General features: G+C 31.9%; 1 protein-coding gene across 1 annotated transcript; it reads left to right on the top strand.

The window, feature by feature from the left end:
* Positions 1-3,663: 3,663 nt before the first annotated feature.
* On the top strand, positions 3,664-4,169 carry LOC110993324 (microsomal glutathione S-transferase 1-like). The gene has a single exon (XM_022259535.2). It carries the CDS (start codon positions 3,695-3,697, stop codon positions 4,076-4,078), a length of 384 nt encoding a protein of 127 aa, XP_022115227.2. The 5' UTR covers positions 3,664-3,694; the 3' UTR covers positions 4,079-4,169.
* Positions 4,170-20,727: the final 16,558 nt, after the last annotated feature.

Raw genomic sequence — 20,727 nt, 5'->3', positions numbered from 1 at the left:
AATTCCAGAGGCGATCCACATACCCAGCACGACGCCGACGTAATTACATTCTTATAGAACCCTTCTTTAATCATATCATAAATATGAACTTGTTTTATATATTAAAATTAGTGACATATATTTACAAGCTACTTAATTTCTCATAAATGTCTCAGTGTATTTTCTTATAATTTCATAAAAATTGTCCCGATGTTTCAGAGTCAATTTGTGATTGGCGTAATGCTTAATTTAAAAATTAAATTTAGTTTACTGAATATTTAATTAATTCTTTTTGCATCTCGTATCCCTTTATCGTACTTAAAAATCTTATTACCCTCTTGGCTGCTCGAGCCATTTTCCTAATAACCACAGATTTAATTTACTTAGTTTTAGAGACAAAGTGGCATTGACACCCTCTATCAATCATTATTGTTATATTAGACCACATGACTGCATCACAGTAGTTGGTTTGGCACATATTACAAGTTGCGGTTGAGATGTGGCGTCAGAAACAGAATTATCCCGCTCAGTGATTGGAAATTGCGTCGGAACTATAGTTTAATCTAACCACTACCATATAGTTTTAATTGATTTGATTTTAAGGTTCAAGATTCTCAAGGACTGAATGGCTGATTAAAATGTGGATTAATTAATATATATACGTATGCCTATTTATTAATTGGAATTAGTAACTGCTGACAGCCATTTTGTTCTATTTGTATTAATTTTATTATTTTCTTGTTAGTTACAATAAGCAACTAAAATAATTCTAGTAATCACAATTCGTGAGCTTTTTATTTGAAATGAAACTTTTCCATCTCAGCTCTGCTACTTATCTGTTTAAACTTCTTAATGCATTTTTTATACTGGACCATTAAAACGCATTATGAAAGTTTTCAATAACAATTTTGTGTCTATGTTTATATATCGTATCGTTTTATATCGCTAATATCTTATATTTAGATGAATACTATATTTCATCTAACTACTAAGCTATCTACGATTTTGTTTTCTGTTTGCATAAAAAATTTGCATTTTACATTCCATTGATTATTCTTACTAGCGTTCTAAAATCGGACATATTTTAAAATAAACTCAAACACTGTTAGGAATCATTTGTAGTAAACGAGATTTATATGCACGTAGTCCTTGATTTAAGCTTCTTTGTCTAGATATAAGCTAAATTCCTGTTTATTGAGCTATGAAATTAAACAAAGGCACGACAAAAGCATTAATTACGTGGGCCTCACGTAACAACTTTCTACACTCCTGGTTATATCGTGTTATGAGAATACTGTTACTAAAACTAAAATTAAATTCCAAACGCTTTGCACATAAATTTTCACAGGCCATTTTGTTTTGTTGCAATCAAGGAGAAGCGTGGAGGGTTTTCTCTGTGAAATATAACTGGAGAATGGACAGGGTGACTTCTATTATGCCCCATATATCTACGTTCACGTCACTATGGTGAGTCGTGAGACGTCATTGCTCTTCGTTTTGCGATGCACAACTATTGTTTGCATTTAATGCGAGCTACTTTTGTATTGATGTTGTTCTAATTTTGAAAGTGAAATAGAATATTAATTTGAATGTATAGATTATAGAAGTTATAAATTATTTTGATGTGCGTGTTGAGGTTGTGTATTTGATTCCTGTTGTGGATTATTTATTTTTTCAGACACAGAATGCTAAACAAATATTTGCAAATTATATAAATCTACCGCTATTAAGAGAAACGCTAAATGTTCGTCTTGACGCCCAAAATGGCTATATACAAATATTTTATTATACTTTTCATATTGTTTAAATAAAATATTCTAAATTTGCCAAGGCCAAATTTCCCACCTACAGGCTATTTTTATATCGTTATAAAGCCAATTCAATTATGATTCTGTTAAAAGTTCCATTTGTATCCCAGCCGTGGAATACGATTTGCCTTGCAAAACAACTGAGGGCAACTTGTTTTCGTGGAGCTCCTAAAATATCTTCATTATAAAGAAAATTGCTTTGAAAATGACCGTTTACTTTTTTAGTATGACACTAAACAAAAGCAAACTTATGATTTGTCAGTTTCAAAAATTTTTTTTGGTTTATTGATTCTTAAAGCTAAAATAAAATTCAAATTTTTGATTTTAGGAATAGAACTCGTTTTAGTAAAATGTGATGAAATTTCTTATTACAGATAACTTTATTATATCGGTATATATAGTCCTCTACGCTATAATTATTTTGCAAAACAACTCTGGCTTTGTATGAAATTAAAAACCGCGTGTTTAGTTATTATTGAATAATCTAAGCGGTATAAAGTTGAATTCTAATTATTAAGTAATAAGAGAAAACTATTTCCTTCGCCCGCTTCCCTGGAACGAGTTTTACGAAATTAAAGGTTATCGGAATTTACTTTCCATGAACTTTGTACGCTGATGAACCTTTGAAAAACTGAAAATTTATTTTCTGTAATGGGTTGTAATTTTGTAAATAGGGTTGTCTGAAAGAAATCGCTTGTTAGCGATAAAGCCGCCCGTTGCATCCCTTGTAATTTTATGTATTGTGTTATTTGCGTTTCTTTGCAACGAAGTGTGTATAAAAATAAATATGTCAATGACGGAAACTTTAAAAACCTTTTTTTTATTATTGAAAAAAAGCTTGCCAACGCTTGGCACACTGTTACATAGCAAAAAAAATCACTAATTTCAATTTTAAATATGACAAGATATATAAATTATGAAAAAAATTTAAATATGACAAGGTGTATACGCATACACGAAAACATCTCATATTAAACAAAACAAAACAACTATTTGAAAAAACAAAAAAAAAACACTAGTAAAAAAAATAAACTTAAGAAACTAAACAAAAATCGATTTAAATGTGTGTCAGATTCCTTCACTGTCCAAGTTTAATTGCGAACATGAATATTTATTGGTGCGGGGTTCAAACACAGGACTTAGGGTTTGATAGTGTCAGGCAATTACTTGCATAGCACTGATAAATCGTATGATCTGTTTAAAAAATTTTTTTTTTTTTGTTATTTCAACTTTAGAATGCATTGAAAACCTTTATCTTAGCCTATAATCAGAGAAGTGTAAGTAAATTATTTATTCTAGAGGCAGTAATTTTAGTGTCTCACACACCTCGCTAGCTGTGTGTGAAACGACCTTCGTGTGTTTATACTTGAAAATTTTCTTATATTAAATAATTATATTAATACATCAAAAAAACCTTTCTGAGACCCTTCGTCTTATTATACAGGAATTATTAATTAAGAGTCTTTAACCATTGTACCCGTATTGGGCCTTTGTCAGTATTCAAATCAGTTAAAAAGGTTTTCTTACACCATTCGCCAAAAATAATTTAATAATTGTTGACATTCAAAGGTATTTAATTTAGAAAACTAATCAACAGAAGATCTTTCTATAATACCAGACATCTGCCGCCAAAGCACCCGAGTGGAAAAAGGAGCAGATGAAGGAGTCACCGTGCAATGTATTCTGCTCGTCGTTGTCCTGTATTACCAAAAATAAGATGATTTAGTTAGCACGCAAAACTCCTCTAACAATATTATAATGAAAGAGACTGGTAATGAGCTAGAATCTATCGGAAAAATTAAGTTACTTTAGCACTATGGTAGATTGTCAAACTAAACAAGTTTGTCATTAATCATCTTGACATAACCATCATAGAACTTCATATAAGTAACAAAATTCCAGTAAACATGGGTTCTAAAGCCAATTTTAATAGTGGTAATCTCATACAAAGTTATTACCTATATTCAGCTATATTAGCCTTAAAATTGCTTGCATTAAAACCCCTCGCCTCTATCGTGTGTCATCCAGAGAAAGTACAGCGTGCCAATATAAGTGATCTCAAGAATCTGACTCCTTTTTGGCTGGTAGCCGGTCTGTATATGACGACATCACCGGACCCTGTAACCGCTCTTACTCTCCTAAGAGTGTATGTCGTGGCCAGAATAATAGCTGCTATTGGCTATGTGACAAGGATACCATCAATGATGAAAGAATTAGCTTTTTTTGTATCATTCACGATAACCACATACATGGCTGCCTGTGTCGTTTTGAAGTATAATCACGCTCTGTGAACATTTTATGAAATTCATAAAGTAAAAACAGACTTACCAGCAACTTTGTTTGTGAGTAATTTCAACATTTAACTTTGAAATTACGGTGTTTCATATAAAAATTAAGTATCAAAAAAGAAAGTATCTAAGACAAGAATTCTAAAATTATTATTTGGTTGTAGTATATGTATTTCCTTAATAATATATATAAAATTAAAGTGTACAAAAGACTCATACGAAATTTTATTATTTTTCGACCATAGATTTAGTATAATTTGTAGGTTGTATAACTATAATGAGTAATGCCATCGCAGTATAAGATTTCTCTAAAACACTTGTACGTAATTTGGTATTACTTATAACAAAAAATCGATCGTAGCTGCTGAAGTCTCTAATTTAGATATGTAGGTCAAAAGATTCTGATGACAATGAAAGAAAATTAATCGGTGCAGTGTTTGGTTAAACAATGTCTGCGGTAAAAAGTTTCAACTATATAAAAGAGCATAAAAATAGACAAAAACATAACATTTATTACTAATAAAACAATAATCAAATAAAAAAAATGAAAAAGAATACGAGAATAAGTTTTTTTCTTTAAAAGAACAAGGCAGGTTTTAAGTGTGTATGTGATGTGGTTGTATTTGGCCCTGGCTCAGCATTATGCTGAGAAGCAGACTGATCCACAGCACTGGTCATTCTGCCAGAGCCCAAATTAAAGAATTGAATAAAATGTTTCCAATGAATTCCTACATTTTGGCATCAAACAGAACCAAAACTAGTTTAAAAGTATTAAATGAAACAAACCGCTATAGACAATCTTTGTACTTATAAATAACACACACAGACATATAAAAGTTAATAAAGTATGATGTAATTAGAGCTAGGTCGGAAAGCAGGGCTGGAATGGGTCTTGTAGCATATCCGAGTATCACACAGGCCCTAGATATAGTATATGCTCTAATGAGAGTTTTGCCTAGCGGAGCCGGTGGCCCAGTTGTCAGATACAATGCACCAACAATCCAAAAGGGGGCCAAGTTCTTTAACTCTGATAGATATGCTCTTCGAACGATGTCAGTGTTTGGGAACAGACCTTTATTAACCCATGTGAAGGCTGCAATGGGGCTCAAGGCGAGTAGTTTAACAGCGAGCAACGCTGCATGCGCCATATATGTTTGTGTGAGGGGTTCCTCCAAAGATATGGTGATATTCCGCATCTCTTCAGCATTTCATCAGGATTAAAGTATTCATTTTTAGGTCTTGACCTTTCAAAATATTTTAATAACTATGTTTATCTGTCACAACTGATGGTTGACATTTAAAAAGATTATGTGTTAGTGATGCTTAAAATAAGTTTGAAGTGTTGCCGTTAAAACATGACATTTATTCTTTTTAACAATATCAACAATAATGGCATGTGTAATTTGTTTTGTAAACATTTTTCTTTTCTTTTTTTTGTAGGGCAGTGTTGACTTTGTGCCCTCAGCGTGCTACTCTCATACCTGAGGTCGTAGGTTCGATCCCGGGCTGTGCACCAATGGACTTTCTTTCTGTGTGCCCATTTAACATTTGCTCGAACGGTGAAGGAAAACATCATGAGGGAAACCGACATGTTTTAGACCCAAAAAATCGACGGTGTGTATAAGGCACTGGAGGCTGATCACCTACTTACCTATTAGATTTAAAAATGATCATGAAACAGATTCAGAAATCAGAGGCCAAGACCTAAATAGGTTGTAGCGCCACTGATAAATATTATTAAACATTTTTCAAACTTATTTGATAAATATAAATTCCTTTATCTCAATAGCGAACCCGAAACAAGTAAACAAAAGGATCACAATTAGAATATTTATAACAGGCAGGACTTATTTAAACATTCTTCAAAGCAGATTTGCAAACTTGAGTTATATTAAACTCCTTACTTTAATGTCAAGGGTCTTTTGGACTTTTCATTATTAACATCTGACTGATCCTTAAATAGGAATTACGGTGTGAATTTATATACATTTTCTACTTAACTACTACGTATAAAATTATATATTACCATTATTTTTGGTATAAAGCTCGTTATAGCACCAATAAACGGTTATTAGTACCTGTTCTGGGCACAGCTTAACATAGATAACAAACACAGAAAATATGTCTGATCTAACCTTTATACCGAGTTTCAAGACTAGAATATAATTTAACATTATTTATGATAGCTAAATGAGGCCATATTAGGGATGGTTTCTTACTTAAACTTAATTTAACTTGACACTTTCCGTAGATTTTAAATGTCTTTTCGTATTTCAGTCTTGTAAAATAAATATTATTAATATTTTGTTTTGATTAATAGTGCAAATAAAAAAGACTCATTTTCTGTTTAATATATATATATATATTTTTATTTGGACCACTAAATTAATACACATGTTGGACACATGTCAACATTAACATACATACGAAAATATAAAAAGCGGTGTCGTCCCTAAAACATGTGGACACGACCAGCGAATCGTTCGAGTTCTTACTTTAATGTGCCGTTTGGATCAATTAAGTGTTGACTCCAAAGTTTAAAGTTTGTACGCAGATTGGGTGAGTTTAATAAAACAGGAGATTTGGCAAATTGTTCGAGCGTCGGCAAAATCGATTGATTAGTTTACTTTAAAGGAAGCGGAAGCTTTCGGAGCTCAAGTCAAATTAATTTATATTATATAAGCTAATTAATTCTGCTAATACATTATACGTATGTTCGAGATTTATTGATACATCACTACACATAGACATACCAATATTTATTGTTGTGTCGTATGTATGGTTTTCTTAAGGCCATTAAAGTATGTATATAGCTTAATCTAATAAAGGTTTTTATTAAGGTCACTTTATTAAAAAATTCATAACTAAATGTAATTGTAATTAATAATTAAAAAAGCATTGCTATGAACAGCCTACCATAGTAATATTACATACACTGCTCATATATGTAGATATGTGTTTTTCTGTATATGCAAATTTGTGTGTGTGTAACTTAAGATATTGTCATTCTGTAGAACGCTTTTGTTTTATAAAAAATTTCAAGCGAAGAAAATTAATCATCATACTGGGTACAATAAAATACCAAAGTATACGCGAACAGACTTCTAAAACTACCCAAAAATAAAAGAATTATTCTCTGATGATGGAACCAATGTCGACGCTTTAACTCGGAACGTTTCGTTTAAGACCTATAAATCTAACCTATAAATCTGAAGTTATGATTGATATCATGCAGCACTGCATATATATTCAATCTGTATACAAATCTTCTTCATTTTTCTTCTATAACTGGACGCTAGATTCAACAATAATTCAGACTTATTGGCTTTTAATATTTATATCGCATTAGCCCATTCGGGGAGAGCATAAAACTCAAAGGTCAGGAGCGATCCCATTTCAGAAATCTACGAAGTCGTATACTTTGTACGTGTGAGGATTATAAGTAAAGAAACCCAAAGCACCGGAAGTCGAAATAAGTTCCGAAAACAAACATCCCGAAAAGTTTTATACCCTGTTCATTTAATCCCGATAAGGACCGACTTGACCCTTAGCAACTTTATTTTGTATCAACTCGAATGTTTTATGAAAAAGTATGTATTGATTTAGAAGTAAAATAATAAAATAGTATTTGTTATCTATAAGCCCGTCTAGTTAGGCTTTAGAGGTCCTGAGTTTGATTCCCGGTGAAACAAAACCTATTTCGGGTTGACAGTATATCACTTTCCTTAAAAATATTGTCCTCGTCATAGAATGTTATTGCTAATAGGATTTAAACGAAGAGTCAGATACAGCAGCAGTAGCAGCAATGGGAACTTTCAAATACATGCTTTCCATTTCATCTTTGTAAAAAAATTGTGATGTAAATAAAGTGTGTGTTATTATTAATTTAAATTTACTGAGCCTCAAATATCAAAATACATATTTCGTATAACTACATTATAATTTCATTAGTACATTCTTAGCTACTTTAGGAATGATATATTACCGCCACAAATGATTAATACAGAAATGTATTTTAAGAAATCCTAAGGTACCATTAGTGCCACTTTATTTTTCGTTATAAGCAATGAAAATTTTAGTGAGTGAAAGAACCAACCGTATTTGTATGCATTGAAAACTAGCTCAGAATTTTAATACCGGGAATTTTGTATTCATAAGGTGTGCAACTTAGAACACATTTGGAAGAGACAAACTTATTTGAATACATTTTAATATCTTTGTGAGATTAAGGTCCTTTAAAACCTCATAATGCACTTCCGTATAGCTTTGCTATTCATTTTGCTGACATCGCGGGCCAAGCCATAAGATTACAAAGAAAAATATCATTCGAATTCACTAGGATTTAATGTTAGCAAACACTGGTAACTCAAAAAATATTAATAATAATGTATTAAAAGAGACTATTAGTTGTGAAATTGAACTTTATTTAAATTAGGCAATACTTAAGTTACATTTTATGAGGTAATGTTAGTTATACAAGGATGTTTTACTAAAAAGAAATAAAATTACACTCTTCATTTTTAAAAATTAACGATACCTACTCAACAATTAAAAGTTGAGTAGGTATCGTTAGTTAATCGATTCCCTTGTGAATTAAAGTTAAAGACCAGACAGTCTAAGCGTGGCGCTCAGAAGGTAGTATAGTTTTGATAAAAAGTATTTAAGGTACATTTTGAATGAAACTAATTTTAAATCACAACTGTCTTAAGAAATGCAGATTTTTAGCATATTTAATTTTTTTAACAGTAAAAAATTGATCAATAACAATATTTTATTATTTTATTATCACACGTTCATGATGATTCATATGATGTGATGAACCTATATTCATATGAATGTGAGATATGTTTTGAGAAATAAATGCCTAATGTTCCGATAGAAAATATTTTAAGGATGCTTCTACAAGTAAGTTAACCACCAATAATATGGTAAAAATTGGTAAAAATAATAATAAAGAAACAAGTTTTAATCACAACAACAAAGATCTTTCCTACCTTCATAATATTTACACATCGCGTCACATAAAAATCATTACAATTTATCCATCAAATGGTGTATTATGATATTCTTTCATGAAATAAAGTAGGGAACGTAGTAAGTAAGTAATAAATGATTTTGCTCGACACGATTCCTTTACTTTGTGAGACTTCAAAGGTCGTTACGCCAATATATTTATAGATATATAGGAATGATTTATTTAGCTTTAATGTGTATACAGTGTACAAACAACATCCCTTTTTTCGATTACGGTGCTCAGAACATTTATGTAAAATTAAACACTCACTTATTTAAAGTACATATTTTATAATTAGTGTTAAATAAAAGGTGGTTTGGTCAGAAAAAGGATACGTAATTATGATAATTATATGATAAGTTTTTAAGGGCCTGTTTCACAATGTATGGATAAAGTACCAAATAGCTATGCAACACATAAAATATTCGAAAGATAAGTGTTCCAAATAAGATACTTCGCGTTTTATGACGAATAGCGCTATCTGACAGTCGTGAAACGCAATAATACTGTTTATCCTACCAATAAGTAATAAATAGTTTATTTGGAACTTAACCGGACATTGTGAAACAGACCCTTAATGTAATTATAGATATCATTGCCGATAAGGTGTGTAACTCTAAACTGTGAATCTATATCATCAATAAAATTTAAAAGACGTGCAACCGTTAGCATTGGACAACTTAGCTACATACACGAAGATTATTGTTTAATGATATAATATATTTCTTTACTAGCTTACGTCTTGGGAAATATAGTTAGATAACCGAAGGTAGAAGTAACAATTAAAACACCTTATTCTAGGTCTTGTACTAACTTTTTTTATATTTTCCTACGATGCGTCGCAAGGCATGGTTCGCTGTTTAAGGACGTCCCTCACGTAGATTTTTATTGAAATTGCTACGACCACGCTTAAACTCATTAAACCAATTATAAATGATAACACGATATGGGGTTTCACTAAGAAATACTAATGGAAGCCTGTCGTAGCTCGAATCATTGAACGAAAATTTACCCGCGTTAGGTTTATTTTCACGATCACGAGTAACAAGAGTTTTAGATTTGCCGACAATTCATAAAAACAAATGACAAATAAATGCAATATACTATTAGGTTACTAAAGAGTTCTAAAATCGAAATTCAAAAACAGTTTTCATCAGCATCAGCAATCATTCTAACTGGCCAGTTCTAAATATTTTCAGTGTTACCCACGTATAATAAAAACATAGATTGTTACAATAAAATAGCCAATGTAATATCATTGCTGTAAGCAAACAACGTCACAACGGAGCATAACGATACAGATCAAAGGTTTGTATTACAAAGAAGGTTTTATTGTTTTTTTTTGACATATTCCAATTCAGGCTTTTTTATACACATTGCTACATGGATTTATTAAGAGTGTTTATACGTATAAATATTACATAAACTATATACGTAGGTATTGTATTTAAATAGGTACTAAAGAAAAACCAAAGCTGTTTTTAATTATAATTATTGTGTGACATTAACATATTTGTTTTTGTCTTCATATTACTGTTGTGTATATAATTAAAAGTTCTTTTACTGGTACCTATATAAATAAAAAAAGGAATAATAAAATATATTTTTTTATTTATTTATTCCACATCATTATTCTACCTACTCTAAGATGTTGCTAACTGGAAACCACAGCATAGCCAATTCAATATTTTTTGTTAAAAGTTTATTCCTTGAACTCTAAGGAACTGTATTATTCAGAGGAAAATTGGAAAACAAATATATGGAATTTGAATGAAATCTATGACAACAGCTTATGAGATATAATACATTCGACATATAAAATACTGCTCAAGTATTCTATCACTTCGAAAGTGGGATAGGTGACAAAACAGTTTACCCAAATAAAAGAGCGATAAATTTACAGAAGGAAAATGATCTATGAAAATTTTTCACTATATTAATGTAGTATAGGAGTTATCCCTTAACCATGCCGGTCTAAAACACTTCGTATCGTTTATCTATCGTTTTGACTTAATATAATGTTATTACTTATAGTACCTATTAAGTACATACCAACATGTGGAACATTTTGCTAGAGACTGTTCAATCCGGAATAAAAGCTGAATACTAAATTTAAATTAAAAGTTATTTTCTCTTCATAAAACCGTCGTCAGAGTTCAAGATAAATTAAAAAAAAAACCAAATTGGAATTGGTCCTGCCATCTTCGAGTTTTGCGCTCAGAAATATATTTTCCATATATTTTTTTTAATTGATATTGAAACAACTAATGTAAAGTTGGTTAACATACCTTTTAGTTTTAATATTTAGTAGAAGGATTACCTTCTTATTACCACTAACCCGTTGAACCACGTAGAAAGTAATTAAGAATAATGCAGGCAACGCATTCGCAATACGAAATTACTACTGTGCTTTATAGAAGCAATAAAAATTTAATCCGTATCTTCTCGGAATCGTCGTTTCGTTTAGAAACGAGCACTATTTTAGCAGCACAATTATGTCGAAGTAGTTCCATCTCCGAATGTTTAATATAATACAACTTAAAGTTCAAGATGGTACCAATTCGTAAAAAGCTGTCAATGCAACTCGGGAGCTTTCTGGTAATGTTAATATTCATGTGCATTATCACTTATCGTCAGTTGAGTAAATATAGTAGGTGTTTTTTATGTTATATGAGACTTCGGGCAAAGGGCCCATGGACACTCGCACTACCGGAAGGCTCGCGCGCTGCCGGTATTTTAAGAATTGGTATGCTAATTTCTTGAAGGACCCTTATTCGAATTGGAAATACTTCTGTGGGCAGCCGGTTCCACAAACTAGTGGTGTGCCCTTAATTGCCTTAAGAAACGCTCACTTGTAGAACGACGGACGTCAAGGCGATACGGATGGTATTTTATATTCTGCCTTCACGTCCTATGATGAAACTCAGCTGCAGGTATTATTCAGTATCATTCATATTAGTAAACAGTCCTGCCCTAACAGGGGACCCCAAATTGTGTCAAAAATAAATAAGTAATAATATTCAAGAAGTGAATAAATTTACAGACGAAACAAAAAAAAACAAAAAACATACGAAATTTCTTATCAAAGATAAAATTACATTATAAGTAATAAGTTACAATAAATGTTAATTTATTGTATAGTAGTTAGCTATAACTACCATAAACACTAACGAATAAAAGAACTTTTGCTTATGGACAAAAAAAAAGGTCCGTTATTATTTTTTGTCTTTATATATAATTAGTCAGTTCACCTCCTCTGAACCCTCTCCACTGTAAATGCGGTAGAAGATGCAGAGAGATCCCAATTAATTTCAATTATATGGGCTAAGGCGGCTTTGATTTCAGAACTCGACTTTTCCAAACCTTATTTATCTATTCCGTGGTTATACTCACTCCCAGTTAAGGGTGCGGTTTCAATCAAAATTTGTGAAATATATTATTTTGGTTTGGACAAAGTAAATTTGACAACTGATGCGGGTACTGTGGCGGTTGGCCAGTGTATCCCATTTATATGTAAAATAAAGGAATCCCCTGTTTTAGATAGAATCCGTAACTTTGAAAATGCAAATCGAGCGACCGGAAATTATTTCCCAGACATGTTTTGAACGTCTTGCTTATAGATTTGTTGTCATATTTATTATTTTACACTATGGTAGATGTGATTATGATGCTATTTACGGATATGGAGGAGCTGTATTCGATTTACAGCGAAAATATTTAACCTTTACCGGTGGAGTTATTGCAGCGTATGTAGAAAAAGAGATATAACATTAAATTTCTAAGCGAAACCATATAATTGCTTACATTACCCAGATGTAAATAAAAAAGTTCAACTTTTATAAGTACGCGATCTAGAAATTGTGTCTACAAGAACTATCTCCAAGTCTGTAACATCTGCTAAGTTCTACGGTTCATATAAGTGTTATAGTTAATTATGCAAAAGAAGACTTTGTTAGATGGATAAGCTTTTGTAGTTTTAAAAGTACAATAATAAAATGCAACGAAGGATTTTAAGTTAACAGGCTGCTTTTGTAGTTGTGCCAAAAACAGGTTGTGTTTTTATTATCCACAAAATAAGCTTTGTAATTTGTACAGCGGAGTGTTGCATATAAATTTTATGTAAAAATTAAAGCAATATATTTTATTATCTGAATAAAATTTTGTAAGGTATTTTATGCATATTGGATCCTACTAGAACCGGATACTCAACATATATGTAGTCTGTTACCACAGATAAGTATAAATAAAATGTAATAAGAAAGTTTCATATTTGGTAGTTTTGTGCCAACTTGTGATGCAAACATTTAGGTAAGCGCTTTCCTTCCGTTCATGTATCCCACGGCAGAGACTTACAAACATTGGAAGGTTCTCACTGTTCGTCAAATCTTCATTCTTGCCACAATACTACGCAAACACTCACTTCTCAAATATGACCCACACCTCAATGATAATAAGCGTAGAAAAAATGCACTGTGCCATACAAAACCCTTTCGCACAAGCTTTGCTCAAAAATTCTTCTGTTTTTTGGGTGATTACTTATATAACAAATTTTATTTGTTATATAAGTAATCACCAAACAGTAAAGTGTAAATAATTAAATAAAATAAATAAATAACAAGGTCAACACTTCTCTCTCCATATATCCCCTAACAAAAAATGAGTGCAAGAAGACGGTTACACTGTGGCTATTGGACTTAAACTATGAGGTTACCGAGAAAATGCTTATCATAACTAAATAGTTGAGCATAAAGTTTGACACAAATTTTATGAAAATTTTAGTTAATAATTATTTGGAGTATGATTGTGCAATATTTTTACGTCAATTATTCAGAACACACACATACACAGACACACATACACAAACACACACATACACAAACACACACATACACAAACACACACGCATACACCATGTGGTTTCCTTATAATTATAATTAATATAATTGTCTATTCTTTACATATTACATATTACATATTTTGTCGATCCGAAGTGGTGGAGGCCTGATGACCTGTAACACAGGTGCAAAACCTTTAACAGGCATCAGTCTCACTTAAGCAATAGCAGTGGTCCAAAGAAGAATGACAATTATTGTATATGTTTTTGTGAGAAATAAAATAAATATATTATTATATAATTATTTACTTTCAAATTCAAACGAATTCGTAACCAGAATGTAGAATATAGAAACATTTGTAATGTTTTCAAGTAAGGACGGTCCAACGTTTAGTAGCTATAAATCCCAATAAACCAGTGTTGCTACAACCCTTGTTCATTGCCTCAGATTTCTTTCTTATCTTATCTATATTTTCTGTTTCGTTTTTGAAGGCAAGTGACCAAACTAGGTGTGACACAAACCGAAGATTTATTGGTACAAGACGTAGCATTGCGTTTCGATGTTCCTTGAAGGTAAGAGCGTATGTAGTAATAGCAATGGATGCTAAAGGATGATTTTGAAACATTACTTTCCGATAAGAATGTTTCATTATGCTTGAGTAACAAATATCATATATCTTTTCGAAATATTATAAAACCCAAGCCTGGACACTTCAATCCTTTGTTAATATATCCAGTATTAATGAAATTGCCATTCATATTACCTTTCTTCTTTATAAGCACTTCTTTCCATAATATGGTATTGTCTTTATGCTATGTATCTGAGATCTTTTATCTTATTACAGTGGGAGAAATAGTAATACTGTAGTGTGGACTCAGTTTCCGCATTTGGTCTGTCGTGCGTCCTGGCTAAAGCCAGCCTAGATTCCTTACAGAAGTTTCCTGGTCCCTTCGCAGGCTTCACTAGCAACAGCTCCGACACAGGATAGTTCGTTGGGAAGCCACAGGCATGCATTCTAGGACTACGTGGTGAGAGATACAAAGTAACCCGCAACGTGTCTTACCCCCAAAGCTTTTATTAATATATTTATTTATTCGTCATTTTATTAATATTTTATATAATTTTTTTTTTCCAAATTATATATATTACAATATGTTACATTAGAAAACCGCTTTGGTTAGAATATATAATACCTCCATGTATTGTGCTGTACATAGAGGCATACCTACAAGTCGTAATATTGGGATAATCCGACGTTAAAGAAAGTTACGATGGCAATTACGCAACAAACTAACGACTCGAATTTTTCTCTTGGCGCAGAAAATAAAGATTAGCCAGTGGAAATAACGATAACGATGCAACCAACTTAATTTATATGAGATTTTTATATAATCACACCATAAATAGGTTTGGATAGGATTTGGAATAAAAATGGTTATAAAATGTTACACATCATGCCATGATAATATAACTATAACCACAAGTATACTATGTAGGATGAATTTAAGGAACGAGACTATCAGCCAAGTTAGTCAAACTAGCACGTAAATTCCGGACTATAATCTAAATAAATTTAACTATTGTCAATAATTACGACTTATATATATACTTAAGTATATTCTGTATGTAAATATACATATGCAAAATATACTTAAGTACCTAGTACATACAAGTACAAATACATACAAGTATAATACTTAATATACTTTACTTTTTTTTATTATCAGATATTACGCACAGCGGAGATTATGATTGAATTTAAAGTTCTTTATTTATAAAACCAATGTAGTTTCATATCATACTAAATTAATAAACATTCAATTTACAATATACGAGCGATAATTTATATATTTTGTCACCGCTTATTATTTATGTATTTGAGTACTGGTAAAGCCAGTGCTCGGTCAGAATTAATAAATAGATCTATCATTCACGATAAATCATGGCCATAACTTACCAACAGTAATTGAATCATTAGTTAGTTGGGCAATGAGTTAAGAATGATGTGATAATGTTTAGCATCACGCCATCTTGCGTGTTGTGCTTTCCATAAGTTTATTTTGTTTTATTAACCGTATAACTAATCGTATAATAATTAATCCTTTTTTTTTCTGTTGACAACAATTTTTTTTATTTTTTTTTATTTACGCGAAAATCATATTAAATATGATTAGACAGAATTTAAGGCATTTAATGTTCCCATAATGTCAGAGGTTTTCAGTTTGACTTATGACTTGGACTTTTGTATGTATGTGATATCGTTCTAATTGGGCGTAATTGAGTATGATGATATATATATGTATATATATAAATTATTTATCATAGTTATAATAAATAAACAGTCAATCAAGCATTAAGATTTTAATTTAGATTGTTACTTAACCATTATAAAATCTATTCAAGTAATTAAAATAGACATATGACTCTTACAAATTTTTCAGAGTGTAGGTCAAGCTAATGAATCTTTTGAAAGAGATTTTTCCTAATGACGCAATTTGTTACATACTCGTAGAAAGATATTTAATTATTAAATCTACATATCACGGCAACCTTAAGGCGTTAGATAGCAAAAGAATATCGCTTTTTAAGCGTTCTAGTGACGAGGGCTGTCCCAAGGGCAAAGGCGAGTTCCCAGTTCCCAAAATTGGTTGATTGTTGAGTGCAACGCGACTACTAAATAGATCAAGAAAGTTTAATCTGAGAAGAAAAATAAATAGGATGTCACGGTCCATGCAAGGCAACCAATTATTGCAAGTAGATCTAAATGTATATATTTATTTATTTATACTTCGTTACATTTATAGAAAAACAAATAACATTATACATTAAATTAATAAGGAATGCAACGGGCGGCCTTATCGCTAACTTGAGATCTCTTCCAGCCAAGCTTAGTGACAAAAAAAAACTAAAAAAAGAAACAAATCCATTATAGAATCACCAACCTTAATCTTAAATAATACATAAACAATTTCATAAAATAATCTAAAAACTAAAAAGCTAATCTCACGGATACATAAACAAATAACACACAAAATAATAAGAAATACAAGAATTACAAAAGTCAAAAGATTAAGCAGGATAAGAGTGTTAAGTAAGTAAAGTTAAGAAATGTTTATCTAGAAGATTTTAAGGAGCCAATCGTTTGGAGTTGGGCAGCCTATTTCACAACTTAATGGCTTTATTTAATTGCACAATTTCATTACTAAGCCAGGCGACTTCTACCACAATTTCCACACATAAGCTTTTTATCGAGTATTATCAGATTTTTTGTTTGATCACAGAGTGCGAATTCAATTTTTCAAAGTAAAACCTTCATTTGCAGGTGTAAATAGTCTCAAACTCGTTACATTAAATTCTTATTTCGAGGCTCAGCACTTTAATTAAGAAATCCCGAATTGTAAGGCCGAATAATGCGACCATTTTCCATTATAAAAGAAGACATTATTACTCAGCGGCATTATTACTATAAATTTTCAGGCAACAATCGTTAGATGCTTACACAAGCGATGCAATTTAAACACCGTCACTATCTTTTTATATTTTTTGTAACCTTTTTTATACCAAGGTGATTGATATAAGAGGAAGACTCTGAACGTTAATTTTTGTTATTGTTGTTATTTTTAACCGTATACAGACTGAAAATATTTGAAGGATCTTTATCCTACATTTATGTTATCATAAATTGCCGAAGATTAAACAACACTCTTCTTCTCCACGTCTTTCCTTCACCTTTCTTTAGATTTACCGTTTTGTATGTTATCTCGCAAACTGATCTGATGCTGGCTTAAGTATTAAATGAAACAAAACCCTCTAAGTATTAGTCGCGTTAGTAGTCTTTAGGTAGGTAGGTAGGTGGGCTCAATTTCCGCAACTAGACTCAAATTTGGTCCGTTTTGCGTATAGCCCTGGCTACTTAAGCCAGCCCAGCTCCTTCCAGAAGCACAGAAGTCTCCTGGCACTTCATAGGCTAGTAGTCTCTATTTCCTCACAATGTAAATACATGTTACGACATTGCACATTGAATGATTCCATTAATTGGTGCTATTTAGGGCTCGAACTCTCAGGGATGTCCAGAGTCGCACGCTGTAGCCACTAGGGCAACATTTCTGTAGTCCCTACATAGAAGTAATTTAATTTCGTAAAATTAAAACGAATTGTACGAGACCTGTAACTTAAAATAAATAATAGATGAATGAATTGAATTAAAACGCCGTAGCTTTTAGAGTAGTTGTAGTATATTTGCTCAAGTCACAAGTAATTGTTCTCAGAAGCAAAGTGCATTAGTACACATTAACAACGCCTTACCAGGTTTCAATTTACTTATCAAGTTAGACATATATTGCTCTTAAAATAATAACGTGAAATATAAGCTACTTTTCAAGGAAAAATCGAATGCATTAATCTTCGCAAAAATCATCATTACAATTGGATAAAGTTATTTGGAATAATACTTTCTAGTAATGATTTGGTCCATAATTTAGTCAATATTTTTACACTGTGTTATAAACCCAGAATTAATAATATCTATTATTGATAGCTTTATAGATGTGCCCCAGGTCTGATCACGTTAAATTGAGGAAAAACTAAAACAACAACTAAACAAATTCACGATCCGACCATGTACACTACGAACATGGTCGGTTCATGAATTTGTGGGGCGATGGGCTATTACGGGGAAGTCCCCAAGTCGATAGACTGCCATCGATCGATTCTTCTTCATGTCCTATAACCCCTAGGTCGGGCAGAGGGCGTCCACAGCGAGTCTCCATTGCGAACCAACCAATAACTATATTTTATTATAGCCCTGGAAGTGGCCTATTGCTTTAGGCAATAGGCCACTTCCAGGGCTTTTCGGTAAATGGCTATCATTACTTTTACTATTTTACTTATATGTTTTTATATAAAATTTGAACCAGTAGTTTCTAATAATAACGCGTTCAACCATTTTCTTAAGGTTTTTAAATGTGGTATTTATTTTCTTTCGAATTTGTATGCTCTTTTATTGAACGACCCTAAATCAAATTGGTTTGGAAATACTTATAGTGGGCAGCTGGTTCCGCGCGGCAAAAACTGCCTTAAAAACCACTCAGTTATGGAACGCCGGACGTCGAGGTGATACGGATGGAATTTTATATTCTGCCTTGGGGTGATGATGAAACTGCAGAGCCACATCTCTCGCTACTAGTTAATTCAAAAGTAATTTAGAAAAAACAGAACCTGCTTCTTTCTGGAACTATGTGACTTTACTGACCTACTTTAAGCCAGTGACGTTACCTTATATGGACCTCAAATTGCATCCATTCATCATCATTTAATGACAAGTAAGTAATTCAAGACGCTGTCTGATTTGTTTGATTGCGAGTCGAACTGTGGACCGCAGCGTTTCGAGTCATGCTTAAGCCACTAAACCAACTACGACTCCACTTAGACTGATGACCGTTTTGTTCTCATTTTGCGATACAAATATATAATGTTACATACATTGTAGCAAAATGCCGTAGGCGTTAATTGGTAGTTACTTTTAATTAAGTGCAGTTTCAAAGTGTTATAACTAACATAAGTTGCGGTAAACTATAGGTCATTCACCCGAATTGCATGTTTGAAAGCATAAAGACTTATCATTTAATATATTTAAATACAGAAAAGCTTATTACTAATACTGCTTTATCTTCAGAAAGCTCATGTTGTTTTACTTCAAAGGAAAAAAAGGCGATGATAATAAACAGGAGGTTAATAAACAACCCCAACAAAATAAGGCAAAATATGTTCATGACGTCTCAAGCACAATAGCGCAGCTCTAATGAACAATTTACACTTTATTAATTTGGGGTTTGAAGCGGTAAATTAGCTTTAGTCATATTATTTTAAGCATTTTTGTTTTTTTTTTATGGTTGTTTGTATAATTTTTCCCCTTTATAGATTGCTTATGTTCTAATGTAATTGATGTTTTTTTATGTAATTAGAGACAAAGGATGCGGAAGGCTCGCAAGTGCGGTTTACCGGCCTTACAGAATTGATACGCTCTTTTATTGAAGGATCTGTGTGTATGTGTGTTAAATTTCATATGACATATTTTATTGTATTTAAGACATACAAATAGTTTAAGAATGTATAAATATAAAAATAATAACATTGTCGTACTGTTTGAATGAACACTCTCGCTGAGAATGGTTACTTATGGTATTTACTTGAAACTATAAACTTGCTGATTCTTACAAATATTATAGATGAAAAAGTTTTTTTGCGTGTTGTATAACAAATAAGTAACAAATTTTATCAAACTAAAATAAACATAAGCTATAGTCGATATAACCATCAATAGCACAAACAAAACAAATAAGAGTTCCAAATAACAGCATTATCGTAACAATCCCTTTCATTACGAAAGTAATGAAGAAAATCTGTTAAGACTGCCTTTTGTGTTATGATGATTGGTTCCGCTATATAATTTTCAGCAGCCTGCTATTTAGTGCGATTCTCAACCATTGCCTTTCGGATATCATCGGATATGTATCGATGTAAATGGGTTCTTACAAGAAAACTGGAGTTTTTGATCTAAGACCTACAAATTTACCTATATATAGACCTATGTAAGGCAGATCATTTACTTTTCGTATATAGAGCATGGGGCAAACTAGGATGTAGTTACGTGATTCCGCGGCTTAATGGCCAGAAGGCTCGCAAGGTTAGCCTTTAAAGAATTGCTACCCTTTTTTATTGAAGGATTCTAATACGAATTGGGTCGGAAATACTTCAGTTGGCAGCTGGTTCTACACAATGCAGGTGTGCGGTAAAAAGTGCCT

This window comes from Pieris rapae, chromosome 3, assembly GCF_905147795.1.
Source record: "Pieris rapae chromosome 3, ilPieRapa1.1, whole genome shotgun sequence".
NCBI lineage: Eukaryota > Metazoa > Arthropoda > Insecta > Lepidoptera > Pieridae > Pieris > Pieris rapae.
This window is presented reverse-complemented; position numbering and strand designations above follow the sequence as displayed.

Coding starts and splice junctions, on each gene's coding strand:
- LOC110993324 (XM_022259535.2), top strand. CDS start 3,695: ATGGGTTCTAAAGCCAATTTTAATAGTGGTAATCTCATACAAAGTTAT.